Source organism: Gadus macrocephalus, chromosome 1, assembly GCF_031168955.1.
Source record: "Gadus macrocephalus chromosome 1, ASM3116895v1".
NCBI classification, from domain to species: domain Eukaryota; kingdom Metazoa; phylum Chordata; class Actinopteri; order Gadiformes; family Gadidae; genus Gadus; species Gadus macrocephalus.
The window spans coordinates 21,904,988-21,920,139 of record NC_082382.1 but is presented as its reverse complement, the minus strand read 5'-3'; the positions used below and the strand labels follow the sequence as shown (position 1 = coordinate 21,920,139).

Sequence of the window (15,152 nt, the reverse complement as noted above, 5' to 3'; positions counted from 1 at the left end):
CACTGTTTAGACCGTTGCCACTAGTATGTACTTTTAATGAATCCATATAAACTAAGGCTATAGCCTAAATAACTTTTGTGTTTGTTTCCAATACTTTTTCTCAGGCATTCTATCACAGCCACTGCTTTGATTGTTGGATAAAAAGTTGTCCCTATCTGCCTGCTGTCCTGAGTTCCATTGTTGTGTGGTGTCTGTGGGCGCACGCACACACACACACACACACACACACACACACACACGCACACGCACACGCACACGCACACGCACACGCACACGCACACACACGCACCCTCTCCCTCTAAGTGGAGCTTACTAACTTTGGGAGCCGAGCATATGTCCAGCCGACGTGCACGGAGAGTTGGTTCTCACCCTAGTGGACGGGGCTGGATGCTCTGGTCGCTCCCTGATGACAGATGGCAGTGCAGATAATGATTCCCCCCCCGCCCCCTCTCCCCATACACACACACACACACACACACACACACACACACACACACACACACACACACACACACACACACACACACACACACACACACACACACACACACACAACCCCGGCCCCCCCGTGCCCCGAGGGGCCCCTGATCAGGGGCCAGGGCATCTGCGAGGCCCCAGTGTGTGCTACGTGACGGCAGGCAGGGCCACTGAATGCAGAGGAGCAGATCTGGAGGAGGTCATGCCAGAATATGTCCTTCTGCTGAAGCAGATGTACTCAACTTCTAATTTTAGTCAGTAATAAAGACTTTTTTTTATATAGTTATTGGCGTGCCAGAATATGTATTTTTGAAATGGATGTACGCACAGCGTTTTTATTTTGTTTTAAATTTAAAAAAAAACTTAAATGGGGGGAAAACACAGGACTTTTGCAGCATTTTGTGCTTTTTGCGCGTTTGGTACATTAAATAGAGACAGTCAATACGTTTTTGAATACTTATTGACAATCAGAATACATCTATTTATGTAACCATTTCTATATAAATAACTTTGTGCAACTTTAAAAAAACTTTTCTCTGAAACAGTGACTACTGTGCGCTCACTCATAAGTCTTTGAATACTTAAGCAGCCCAGAAAGTACCAGATGGTGTGGACACTACTTTAACAACGTGCACAGACAATCTCATTCATCCTGCTGGTCCCTTTATACAGGCTTGAGAAAATCAACCAGAAACGAAATGTTTTGTGCTAATAAGTGTGTAACACGTTTATCGCTGTATGTTTTGTATGCAACTTGTTCCCTTTTGTTTAAAGATTAGGGTTAGGGTTAGGGTATATTTTTTAAGCATAGAAAAAATATGAATATACAATTGTGAGTGTCTAAAGAGTTTAAATTAAACCCATCCAATGACGATTCAACCCTTAATAATTATCTCTGGAGCAAAAAAGAAAAGAAAAAAAAGTGAGTGCAGTGAAAAAGACACACAATGCAGATTTAACCTTTATCGCAATGTGGCAACTTTCCTTGCAGTATGCTAATGGCATGAAGCTATGAAAGGTAAAGTTATTCAGTCCAGTCCAGCCACCACTCAGCGATGAGTTCTCTGAGTGGGGGAGGAATGAAGAGCGGTTCATATTTAATTGACATCTCTGCACCCGACGCAGAGTGTGAATTAACGCCCTTCTCCGTCATTAGAGGTGAACCTACTGCACCCCTCTCTGTCTGACACCCACGCACTGGTGATCACCCTGTGTCGCTACACACACACCCACACATGGACACAGATACACACACGCACACACGTAGACACACACACACACACACACACAGACACACACACACAAACACACAAACACACACACACACCCACACATGGACACAGATACACACACACGCACACACACGCACACACTCACACACACAAATACACACACAGACACACAGTTACACATACCCACGCACACATACACACAAAAACACACACACATACAGACAGAGATACAGACAGACAGAGAGACGGACAAACATACAGACACAGACACACAGACACACAGACACACACACACACAAACACACACACACACACACACACACACACACACACACACACACACACACACACACACAGGCACAGATACAGGCAGACACACACACAGAGAAACACACACGCACGCAAGCACACACACACACACACACACACACACACACACACACACACACACACACACACACACACACACACACTCACTCTCTCACCCTCACACACTCTCACACGCGTGCACATACCCCAACACCCACCCGGTTATTCACTGCTTGCAGCAGGCCCGAGTTGGCATCTGTATGCAAATGAGGCGGGCGGTATGCAGAGCAAGCCCCTCCCCCTAGTTCATTAGAGGAACATCGGGGGAAATTACCGGCAGCTGTCAGCCATCTGAGGCTGAAACAAGCAACGTCAGCACTTCATACAAAAGATAAAACGCAGGAATCAATTAAGTTAATGCTTGTTAAAATCCTACTTTTCAAAAGTAAGATATAAACATGAACAGACTTCACAACCTACCCCCCCTCCCCCAATTTTTTCTTCAATGTTTTGATTTCGTTTTTTCATGTTTTACTCATTTATTAATTATATTTAGCCTATAATTCATATCATTAGTATTAATTGAAAAGATAAACAATAATATGTGAGCAGAACATGACACTTTTGGATTGTATTCTGCTCTCTACTGGAGATTATGCTTACGTGGCGGCAACACAACGTCAACATTGTTGTTAAAAAGTTGGTCTTTATGGCTTTAATATTTGTTTTATTATAAGTGAACAAGACCAAACAACAACGTAACAGAAAATACCAACAGCAACACAACAACAGCAACAACAACATCAAAATCAAAATCAACAAAAACATATTTCTCACTGTAGACCGACATTATCTTTTCACCTTATAATGTAAACTTTCTGCTGTATATTCAAGTAGCAAATTTTGCACGCCTTAAAATCAATACTGTTAACACTGCAATGAATATCTTATACATCCTGTCTATTAGCAGCCATCTACTATTATCAACTATCAGCTTACGTCCGGTGAGAATTGATTCGATCACTGGATTGAATTGATTGATATCCGGAAAGGTTGGAATACAGTTGACCTGACCTCCACTCTTGACCTGCCTGACCTTTGACCCTCCCTCAGTACCCTGCCCCTCCCCCTCCTCTCCTCCTTCAGTCCCAGGAGCTTAATGCCCTGTGTAGACGTTGTAGCCCCGCCCCTTTAGCCAGCCCCTCCCTTGTCTTAGCAGCAGCAGGTGCAGTGCTAGTGTGACCCCAGAGTCAAACAATGCTGCAACTTCCTGCGGTATTTACTGGATTTGAATGCATCACACGTGTGCCCCCTCCAAAGCGAGAGACAGAGAGAGAGAGAGAGAGAGAGCAAGATAACGCAGAGAGAGACAAGGCAATTAAGCGTTGTCAAAGCAACAGCGTTGATTGTTTATCAGATTGCATGTGAACCACCTGCTCTCTGTATCGTAACCTTCAAATGGAGCAGGATTCTTAGGCCTACAAGTGAATGGTTAGCTTTATGGCAATGTGATGAAAGCAGTACAACTCACACTATACAACTTAAAAACAACTTTTTAAAAACTTCTTAAATGTTCCAGAACAGCCGTGAAATTAAAGATCATAACTGTTTTAAATTTTATAACGGTTGTATCATTTATTCAGTACTTTCATGACATCCTACCTATTTAAATGCGATTGGTCTTGTGTGCACACCTCTTGTTAATCTATTTAGGACCTGCATGTTTGTGCTCTTTTATTCATTATTGCTGTGATTTTATATTACAAAAATAACGTTGTAACCTTGTTTCAAAAAGTGTTCTATTCATAAAAACTAATAGATAATAATGTAATAAGTTATTATAGCTTAGTTTTATAGTAGAATAATTCATCACTGTGAAAGTGATGAATTATTCTACTTTTGGTCTTTTATCAATTTTGGTACGCTTGTTTTAAGCCTTTAAAACTGTTCCTGTAGTGTAAGGCACAGCTATTTTTTTAATCAAAAGCAAACTTCACTGTAGGATGAATTCGTATTTACATTCATATTAATAATTTACTAACTCTAGCTCACAGAGTTTGAGCTGTGTTTGAATAGTGCAGCTCACCAGATTGAGAGACTTAGGCCTCATTAGTCATTGTAGCTCCCAATCCCCAAAATCGGCCCATTTTATTTGATAGTGTGCGGGCTGCCAAACTAGACTCTGAATTCATGAATCAAAAGCGACGCAATATTTTATTGTTAATTTTTCATGGTCAAATCAAAATCACCAATTGTATCTGTGTACGGAGAATCCAGACAAAGAAAAACAGAAATAAAGAATCTTTGCTAGAAAGATTAAGATAGACAACAGCCCCCCAAAATCTCCACATTTCAACCCGTTATACTCACATCAAATGAGAGGAATAATAGCCTTATCTAGAGCCCATGGTCTTGCTAACAAGATGGCAGGGGGAAGATTAGGCACTGCGTGGGTGTGTGTGTGTGTGTGTGTGTGTGTGTGTGTGTGTGTGTGTGTGTGTATGTGTGTGTGCGTGCGTGTGTGTGTGTGTGTGTCTGTGTGCGTGGGGAAGGCTGGAGACAGACAGATGTAATCAGAGGGTCTCTGGGATCCTGTGCCACAGCCATCCGGGGGGACAAACAAATGTGTGAAAGGATACAAACTCCGGGCCCTGGCGATACCCTTCCCCAACCTCTTAGTGAACCAATAAAAACCTTCTGCTGAGCCCACTGAGTTTCTATCACCTTGCCCGGCGACACAATTACCCCACGACGCGCGGCTCACTCGCTGGGGGCCTGAAAGGGCCCCGAAGCCGCCACAATAGGGGTCTCTAATTAGCAGATCGCAGGCTATTGCTCCTCTGGCATATGCTCTCGGAGTGAGAGGGAGAGAGAGAGTGACAGAGCGGGTGGCAGACAGAGGGAGAGAGAGATAGTGAGGGAGGGGGGTGAGAGAGAGGGGGAGGGGGAGGGAGAGGGTGAACGAGAGTGAGGGTGTGAGAGAGGAGAGAGAAAGAGGGGGAGGTGGGGGGGGCGTAAGAGAAAGAGGAAGAAATGTAGAATAGAGAGAGGAGGAAGAAAGGGGGAGAGGAAAGGGGGAGAGAGGCAGGAAGAGAGAGAGATGGAGATAGTAATGAGAAAGCCTTGAGGAGGAGGATTGCCCTGGGCTTAGTGACAGAAGGGCTGAAGAGCCGATACCTGAGAGTAATAAACAAGAACAAAGGAGGAGCAAGGAGTGAGGAGGAGGAGGGTGGGCGGGGGGGGGGGGGGGGGGGGGCTCCTGCCAATACTGATCAACACTTAGTGACGTCCACATGTTCAGATGATCTGGTTGGCTTTATGGTACCCTCTGAGACGACCACAAAGCAAACAAAGGGAGAATTTTTTTTCTAATATATATTAATATATATTGCTGTCCGTGTCCACTTATAAAAGGAGGAAACCCTGGATGTAAAATTCATCATACATAATAATAATAAAAATAATAATTATAATAATAATAATAATAACTGATAATTTTTCGCTTCATATCCATCTTTCAAATGATCATGATTTGATTCTGATTTGTTATCTGGTTATCTGGCCTTAAACCCACTGGTAATGCGCTCTGTCCCAAGAGCCGTCTATATCCAATACAAAAAATATCTCTTTACATAGATTTCCCTGACATCTCATTTGTTACACTCGTGTCTTCTTTTGTTAAATTCAAAGCCCAGTTAACAACTTTTTGTTATAAACCTGTTGCAATTATTGAATTAAACCACTAGGTGGCAGTAAACGACTATTTAAAAAAAAAATATTTCTATAAAAAAAGCCTGCACAGGGTTTATGTTAGTTTTTTCTATTATCAGAGCAGGAAGTTTGCTTTAGGTACAGTAGAGACACGAGTTATCATACCACTAAATCATTAATCTAATAAAACCGTATTTGTCAAGACAGATGTCCTTTGCTCTGTTATAGAACTGACAGTATTTGACTCGAACTTGAACCATCTCGTGTCAAAAAGCCTGCATGGTTTTCTTAATCAAATGTATGCCTTAAAAACATGTTATTCAAATGTATGTAAAGCTTGTATTCGGTCAAATACATATACTACTTTCGTACGATTTGTAATACATTGTATTTTGAATTAAGATGTTATCATATTGACATAACTGATTTTGCAATAATGATTGTAGGCCTATTTGTTTATATATTAAAGAGCAGAATAGGCTATTAGGTGAATATATCACACAGAGCAGAATGTGTATAAGTTCTGCTGAATATTTCCCTTATCTAATTTAGTAGGCCCCAACACGAAGCAAAGGTTTGTTCTAAAAATAATAATAGATTATATTCATAACAGCTGTGAAAAATTAGCAACATCCCGTTTAAATTTGGGAGTTTATTACTGCGGGGGAGCAAATTGATGGTTGTTAACTTCCTCTGCAGCAGTCGACGGAGATGAAGGGTGTTCAAAATAAAGAAATAACCGAATTCGGCAGAAGATCACTATATTGAGATGCACCTAGAGGCACCTGGAGTTTGGGGCCGGGGGAGCGGCTGTACCCACCTAGCGTTCCTGCACCATAGCGAGGGGGGCTCGGGGAGGCTTTGGACGACCAACGCAAGCTACTTTGCAACTGCTTTCGAACAGCGCTTGCTTTCTTCCCGTGTCGTAAGTTTGCTGACCGAAAAGTGTTATTAAAATAGGCTTTTGCATGTCGTCGTGGAGCTGGACACGACCAGTGCAGTCAGGTCGTGCGTGTGAGACTTCTACACACTTTGATGAATGAAGCTAACCAGGTTAGCTTGTGTTAGTTTGACTAAAGGCAACGCTGGCGTACCATCTTAACCCCCCTGTGGTCTGTTGGGTTAGTGAGTTAGTTAGTGGTATGGGTTGCTCGTTAGCTGGATTTAAAAGTTAACCCCATGAAAACGGGTTCAAATTAGCTAGCCCTAGCGTGCTACATCACACAATAACAGCAGGGCTGGTTGTGTTGTGTTGTGTTGCGTTTAGTTCAGTTCAGGTGTGCGTTGGTCCACGTTACACAATACTTGTGTGTGTGTGTGTGTGTGTGTGTGTGTGTGTGTGTGTGCTTTATGCTAGCTTTAGTTTGATTAAGTTTAACGTTCGCTCTATCTTGTCCCTGGTTAGTGCATAACTTTCGCTTTGAGACTCTGAACTTTATTTTGCGGTAGGTGGGTGATTGTTCAATCCGTGCCTCCCCTGACAGGGCTCGAGGACCCCGGGTGCTGACGGCGGCGGTTCAGCGGGGACACCATGGAGGAGGAAGCCCCAGGTCGGCTGGAGCTGTGGCTCCACCTCGCAGAGAACTGCGTCCTCACCACCCTGCAGCAGGGCCTGGACCAGGTGTGGCAGCTGCTTCTCCTCTGTCTGCTCTGCAGGATCTGCTTCAGGACTCGTGAGTGGACGCTGGTGCCCTGTTGAGATCCACTGTTGTGATAAGTTATCCTTGAGTCAATCTTACTCGTACTCTAGCTACATCAGACAGAAGGCAACATCGACCGGGAACTACGCAGGGAAGCCTGGGAATATTGGCCTTTGATAGAGTAGGCTACATAGCTCACTAACACGATGCAGGCCTAGGCTGATAAAAATAAAGTGAACTTTAATTTCTCCTCCTTTTGATACACTGAGTTATAACATGGATGTACTCCAATGAATCTAATGACCCTTCAATAAACTTAAAATGTTGTCTGAGCACTTATTACTAGGCCTCCCTTCTTAATATACGTGGTACACTATAGATATAAAACAGACTTTATATCCAAAATCTGTGACTTCCATTAATGTCATATTGATTCAATGTCGGAACAGTATCATTGCAAGCATTTTTCTTTTTTGACTCAAAATTATGTTTGACATTTATTAAATTTTCTTTCTTTCCTTTATCTCCGTTCCTTCCGCCACCCCAGGACTTCCATCCCTAGTGAAGCACGTCGTCTCCATGGCGACGGGCTCCTACGGCCTCTACCTGTTCTTCGAGGTGCACATGCTGTGGGTGCTGTTGCTGGGGGCTGTCTGCTACCTGGTCCTGAGGCTCTGCGCCCGCTCCAGCCGCCGGGGCCCCTTCCTCTCCGGGGCCATCCTCGTCTACCTCCTCATGGGGTGAGGAGTGTGTGTGTGTGTGTGTGTGTGTGTGTGTGTGTGTGTGTGTGTGTGTGTGTGTGTGTGTGTGTGTGTGTGTGTGTGTGTGTGTGTGTGTGTGTGTGTGTGTGTGTGTGTGTGTGTGTGTGTGTGTGTGTGTGTGTGTGTGTGGTTGAAGGGGGTCCTATGTTTATTTTTTTTCCTAAATCAAGAAGAGATTTGGAGTTTATTGTCTGTTTGACTTAAAGAATAATTTAAGGTTGATCATAGCAACTATTGTATATGAGGCTGTTGTATATGAGGGTCCATTAGTGGACACAAATCTGCAACAATTTAACTCAAGGAAATGGTAAGGCGTTGAAACATGAATTAACAATGAAACATTATTTAATGAATAGACATTTTTCTAAAGATTTGGGTCGCAACAACAGCATTGGGCTACGGCAGTTGAGTGCAAAACATTTCTTATCTTTGATCCTCTTAATGTGCTTCATTGAAATGAGAAAGTCAGCTAGATTATTCTGGTAATGGTGTCTGAAGTCCTGCATCACATTAAAGAGGCATAGATCCAGTATTTGTTTGCGTTTGTTTATCCATTTATTCCATTATTTTTCAGGGAATTGCATTTGATTGACCCTGTGACATGGAACAAGATGAGAGGCAAGTGCATTATGATGAGTCTTTTATTTTATTCCCCCTCAGCATACTTTTCCTTCTTAATCCCAGTAGGAACGTCCAGAAGGAGTCTTGCTATGTGGTTATGCTGATACTCCTCTTATTTTGTCAAAATGGGTTTCAAGATAAATACCAAAATACAAACGTCCATCGTTTGACTGCGTATCTATTGACGGACCACTTTTCAACCTGTAGATCCTAGTAATAATAACTCTCATTAGTTATAAAGTGTTTCGACCTCTGGTACATTGGTCTGCAGTGTTGAAGATTTTACAATGGATCCCAAGATTTAACAACGTCTCCCGTGATTTAGAAACGGAACCCATGATTTAGAAACGGAACCCATGATTTAGAAACGGAACCCATATCTCCCGTGTTTAAAACGGAACCCTTTTATAACAGCCCACCTTCCAACTGTCCTCCCTCCCCCAGGCTCCCAGATGGTGGTGGCCATGAAGGCCATCTCGCTGGCCTTTGACCTGGACCGGGGGGCCGTGGCCACCTTGCCCTCCCTAGCAGAGTTCCTGGGCTACGTCCTCTTTGTGGGCACCGTCGTCTTCGGACCCTGGATCAGTTTCCATGGCTACAAAAACGCCATTGAGAGTCGGGAGATAGTGAGTGTTTTTATTTTCTTTACGATTTTTTTTTATTTTTTATTTTTTATCGTTTATAAAATAAAAAGTAGTGTATGGGGAAAATATTGTGATCGCTTTGGTTAATTAAGTTGCAGTAACTTAACAAACTTTATCAAAATAAGTAAGTATATATATTAAGTTAGTTACTTACCTAAGTTAGGTACTTAAAGCGGATCTCTATTCTTTTGAACCCACCCAATCTGCTCATTATCCCTTTCAAAAGCGAATGAGTGGAATCCACTCACTCATTGCACGGAAGGAACCAGAAAACCACGGGAGTTTAACTTCGATGTAATTATCCCGTCTTACCGTCTAGAGCTGGTCGTGGCTGGGCAGCTGTCTCCTCTGCCTCCTCAAGAGCCAGGCCTGTCTGGTGGTGTCCACCTGCATCGCCCCCTACCTCTTCCCCTTCTTCATCCCCATCGAGGGCAACGACGTCACACGCAAGTGGGTTGAACACTTCAAGCACCCTTCTCCTAACTCCGGTGCTCGTGTTGCAACACCCTCGGCAAGGGGTCGTATCCGAACACAGCCATTATTGCTTTATTGAGTCGGGGCTTGTAGGGACTGCCGGTGTTGGATCGTGTTGTTCATTGGCTCTGTGTTACACTGTGTTAGTCTGTGTTAGTCTTTTTGGCTCTTTTAGAGGGGAAGATGTTAGGTGTTCACCTGATTTCTTTGGCTCTACTCAAATGTGTTGGTGTCTGCTCCTGCAAGATAAGGATGTTTTCTTTGATATTTTAAGAGTTATTCATTGACCAGATGATGTATCTAGGATATGTTCGTGCCATAGTTCCCAGTCATGGACCAGATGATCTAAAGCAGAGGTGTTTTTCCCCTCTGGGCAGGTGGCTCCACAGCTACGAGAGCGCGGTGTCCTTCCACTTCAGTAACTACTTCGTGGGCCACCTCAGTGAGAGCCTCGCCATGCTGTCTGGAGCCGGCTTCTCTGAAGACAAGGACCACCTCAAGTGGTGAGGAGCGCCCAGGGGCTGTTGGAGGAGGTGTGGGGGGGTGGTAGGGTTCCTCAAAGGGGAAGCAACGGGGGAGTTTTCAGCTGCTGGAAGAGTTTCACGGTGCTTCAGTGATCATGGGGTAAATTGTTCAATTTAATGCATCCGAATCCGAAACTGGGCGAAAGTCTTTCAAATGATTTTAAGGGATAGGGAGATGAAGGTAAACATTTTACTGTTTCCCTTTAAGCTTGCATGTGTTTCTGGTAAAACCATGGATTTATGTTCAATTTGAATATTCTTGGTTACTAGTGCTGTAAGGGTACCTCCCTCATCCATGACCTGTCTGCGTATGTCAGGGACATGGCGGTGGTGAAGCCCCTCAACGTCGAGTTTCCCCGGTCCATGGTTGTCGTGGTGACGTCCTGGAACATCCCCATGTCACGCTGGCTCAACACCTGTAAGACACACACACACACACACACACACACACACACACACACACACACACACACACACACACACACACACACACACACACACACACACACACACACACACACACACACACACACACACACACACACACACACACACACACACACACACACACACACACACACACACGGGCATGCACACACACACACACACACACACACACGGCTTTGATCGTGCATTCAATATGGTTGCTTTATGAGCAATGTGGTTCACAAAACAGACCTCTGATTATCTAAATCTAATGGCAGACACACTCAAATCTGGGTGAACGTAGTGTTTTATATAGCTGGAGGCGGGAATCTATAAGCGTGCAATTGGTGAACTCAAACTCGGCCAGCACTGGCAAACGGCAAAAAAAAATTGTCTGTAAAGGTTTCAAATCCACACCTGGCCAGACTGACCATCGTAAAAGTACATATTACGTTTTGAAATCTTAATCCACTCGCGAAAAGACTCTTCTTCTGATGAATATCTCTGTTACAAAGTATCTGGGCTTAGTGACGTCCAGGCTTAGTGACGTCTCCCCCTAAAAGTTCTTCTAGAACATAGTAGGGCTGCTGGGTCCAGATTATGATTATACTTGATAAATGCTATGCAAAAGAAACAGAACAAAAACCGCAATTAAGTCTGGAATAGCATAGAGGTGACCGAGGAATCCATCTCATTCTATGATGATCATAAGCGACGTAAGACGGGCCTGTACAAATGCTTTACACCGAGCGAGATAGCTCACATGGGGGTATTTTCATCCACAGATATATTCAAAAACGCAGTGAAGCTCGGGACTTTCCCCGCCATCCTGGTGACGTACACGGCCAGCGCTCTTCTGCATGTGAGTACCACCACCACCACCTCCTGGTATGAATCAGACTGAGAGGGCAGCTCACCCGACCTAGAGGCAGGGCGGGGGAACCCAAGGGCGGTATGAGTAGGTGTGGGGAGAACCTTCATTGCTGTTATGATATATGTTGTTCTATGGTTAACTGTACTGCATGTATATTGTTGTTGCAACTTTGTGAAGGAAATGGGAAATACGGCACCTTTTTAGTCATTAAGCCGCTGGCAGTGACCGCAGACTAGCGAGGCATTGATTGAGTAAACGTGTGAACTGACTCTAACCCTGGGTGTAGGCGGATCATTTTTAATATGAGTGGTTTGCGGCCGGGGAAATTAATATCAGCTTCTTAATTTCTCGCTTTCATTAATGTCTTGTTCAATATCCGTTTATTATTTCGTTCACGTTCTGTATTTCATATCCTTTAGTTCCAATTTAAAACCTGTGCATTTTCTTCCTTTTACAAACGGCTTTCCATTTACGAAAAAAAAAAAAGTGTTTTTGTTTGTCTCACTTTTCGAAACTCTGTGAACCGAGAATTTAAACAGAAAAAGTGGGTAGATTTGATTCCAGCCTCAAACTCAAGGCGGGAGTGTTGCGATGGTATTTATATAAGATAAGAACTTTATTTCATCCCATACATGGGAAATTAACTTGTTACAGCAGCCCATGGAATATAGAAAATGCAATAATAAAATTAAGTGTATGAAGTATCCAGCAATACATGCATGTATAAAATAAAAAAATCACAGTGATTACAATGTCATGCCATAAGGGCATAAATGTACACGTAATCACACATGTACAGTGGAAGGTGCACATTATTAAATTCAAGTATTGCAGTATTTAGGTGAAGTGATTTTTGACAGCACAATATTTCATTACAGATGTGTTTTATAGATTCTTATGGCAGATAGAATAAAATACCCTCGGAAACGTTCCTCCTTACATGCTGGGTGTGATAGTCTCTTACTAAAGGAACTGTTTTGCGCTGCCACTATCTCATGGAGAGGAAGAGTGGAATTGGACATGATGGATGCCAATTGGTCCAACATCCTCCTCTGCCCCACCACGCTGGATGTCGGCTGGATGTGTCCTGATCCCCCCTGCCTCTTTCTCCCCAGGGTCTGAGCTTTCACCTGGGGGCCGTGCTGCTGTCCCTGGGCTTCATCACCTACATCGAGCACGGTACGTTCAGAAGGTTCACAACTCGCCTCTAAATTCAGAATCGAAAATTCATCGTCATGAATACGCTGTGTTGTCGATTTTATGGTCACTAAATGTAAGCCTGTAAACTGTAAATCATTTTTTCACTCTCGCCAGTTCTTCGCAAGAAGCTTGCAGCCGTTTTCAGCGCCTGCATCCTCTCCAGGCCCTGTACTGCTGACTGCAGCCATCGACACAAGAAGGTAACGCCATGTTTACCCACAGTCAGGTCAACAGCTGACATTGGGGTTTGAACACAGAACCTTTGGGCCGGCTTGCAGCCTCGTCAAATACCCCTGATTTGTTTTGAAGGGCTGGGTGATGGTGGTGAACGTGCTGTTCAGTCTGCTGGCCATCTTCCACCTCACGTACCTGGGATCCATGTTCGATGCCGATATGGACGATCAGGCCATAGAACAGGTAAGAAACGCTGCCACCTGGAACAGGGAACTGTCAAGCCTGATCATGTTAGAAAGGAGTTGGGGAACAGGTTTTATTTCCTAAATTCAAAATAAAACCATTCGGCCCAGACCAGATCATTTTGGACCAATGGAATACCTTAGGAGCTTTAGATTATTTATTTTTTATAAAAGATATTAAAAATATATACAGATAGAAATAAGCTAGGCATCAACCAAATAACCCTGACAACGTAATTTAGCCAGGGTCGATATTCAGTTGTTGGAGGCTGTCATCTATATCTTTATGAACAAATAAATATTGATGAGATTGGAATTCCATCACCCTCAATATTTATTGTATGAACAAATAAATATTGAGGTTGATGTAAATTCCACTCTTACAAAAAACACTTTTAGCACAAAAGCCTGGATGCTAGGGCTGCATGATTAATCTAAACGCAATCGCGACATCAGCCTTTGCAATTGTATAACTGCAAAAGGCTGCGATTTAATTGAATAAAATATTTAGTTTTTAGTATATTTAGTTGTACTATTGAGAACCTAACAAGTTTGCGCTGCAGAAATGCCTTTATTTTGAAAAATATATTTTTTTATTATTCATTTAATTTTGTAAAATATTGGTATTTAGAAAACGGTACTGTACACATTTTTTAAGTTTTTGTATTTTTTTAGGCTGGTTTAAATTTGTATGTTTTGAGTTGAGAAATAAACATTTTAAAATGATCAGCAATCTGTGTACATTTTCCTTGATAACCAAGCAAGTAGACTCATGACACCATTAGTTTATTACATCGCAATTCGCAATATTGTCCACAATAATCGCAACATGTCTTATTCACCAAATCGTGCAGCACTACTAGGATGCGTTCTTCTAAAACTGGGTATTGTGCTGAGACTGAGAAAACGTGACGTTTATTTGTCTACTTTAGGGCTACCTCGCTAGCCACACCCTGCGGAGGTGGTCCGAGCTGAACTGGGCGAGCCACTGGGCGGTCTGCGTCTGCTTTTTCTTCTACTGCCTCATCAAGTGAAGGCCCTAGCGACCGGTACACTGATTGACATTCAACTCGGCCAATCACGTCCGACGTGGTACAGGGTTTTCCATGTTGGACTGGAACCGTCTTACTAAAAGGGGAGTTTGTAAAGTAGTTTGTTCAAACCTTATTGGGACCGGAGAGCAAAATGTTAGACTGTGCCGATTACAACTAGAGATAACTGCTCACTAAGGAAAAAAGCTGCCGTTAATGAATCCACAATTATGTGGTAGACTTAAGTATTTGGCACATGTATTTTTATGATGTATACAGTACATATATATATTTCTATACAATTCTGCCAAGTAGGGTATAGTTAGATAATACACTTGTTTCTCTATGAGCCGCCAAACAAACTAAAACCAATTTTTTAAGTGTTACACGTGTATATTTTTGTACTTTTGTTACTGTGCCTTATTGTTACTGAGATGCCAGACGTATCAAACAGCATATTGGAGCATCACTGCCTGTGCACTTTGGCTAACCAGTTACAGCTCCTAGATTTTCGCTATGGGTCCCATTTATGTTTTCGTTGTAAAAACAAATGTATTTCAGTTTTAAATCCCTCCCTTTTTTTTGTTAAACGGTACGAAAATATTGGCCGAACGTATGAGTAGATTCATACATGTATTTCTTTTTATATTGCTTGCATGACAAGAAAACATTTTTTCTTTTTAATAATAAACAACTTTTTCAGATACATACCGTCGTGGACAGACCATCATTCCGGAATGCATGTTGTCATGAGATTGACGGTTTTACAGTTTTTCGCCGTGGTTTGTTGGTGAAGAAAACAATCCAACCGT

At 42.9% G+C, this 15,152-nt stretch overlaps 1 protein-coding gene across 2 annotated transcripts; it reads left to right on the top strand.

Annotated features, from left to right (window-relative positions):
* The first annotated feature begins 6,279 nt into the window (after window positions 1-6,279).
* On the top strand, window positions 6,280-15,050 carry LOC132462704 (protein-serine O-palmitoleoyltransferase porcupine-like). Of its 2 annotated transcripts, none has more exons than XM_060058406.1 (13): window positions 6,280-6,654; window positions 7,214-7,402; window positions 7,917-8,109; window positions 8,705-8,748; window positions 9,196-9,377; window positions 9,715-9,845; window positions 10,247-10,372; window positions 10,711-10,811; window positions 11,605-11,681; window positions 12,809-12,872; window positions 13,008-13,093; window positions 13,203-13,310; window positions 14,242-15,050. In XM_060058406.1, exons 2-13 carry the CDS (start codon window positions 7,261-7,263, stop codon window positions 14,341-14,343), a joined length of 1,356 nt encoding a protein of 451 aa, XP_059914389.1. In that variant the 5' UTR covers window positions 6,280-6,654; window positions 7,214-7,260; the 3' UTR covers window positions 14,344-15,050. The 2 variants fall into 2 exon arrangements, with proteins under 2 accessions (XP_059914389.1, XP_059914395.1); XM_060058412.1 differs by lacking the exon at window positions 6,280-6,654 and adding an exon at window positions 6,712-7,006.
* The last annotated feature ends 102 nt before the right edge of the window (window positions 15,051-15,152 follow it).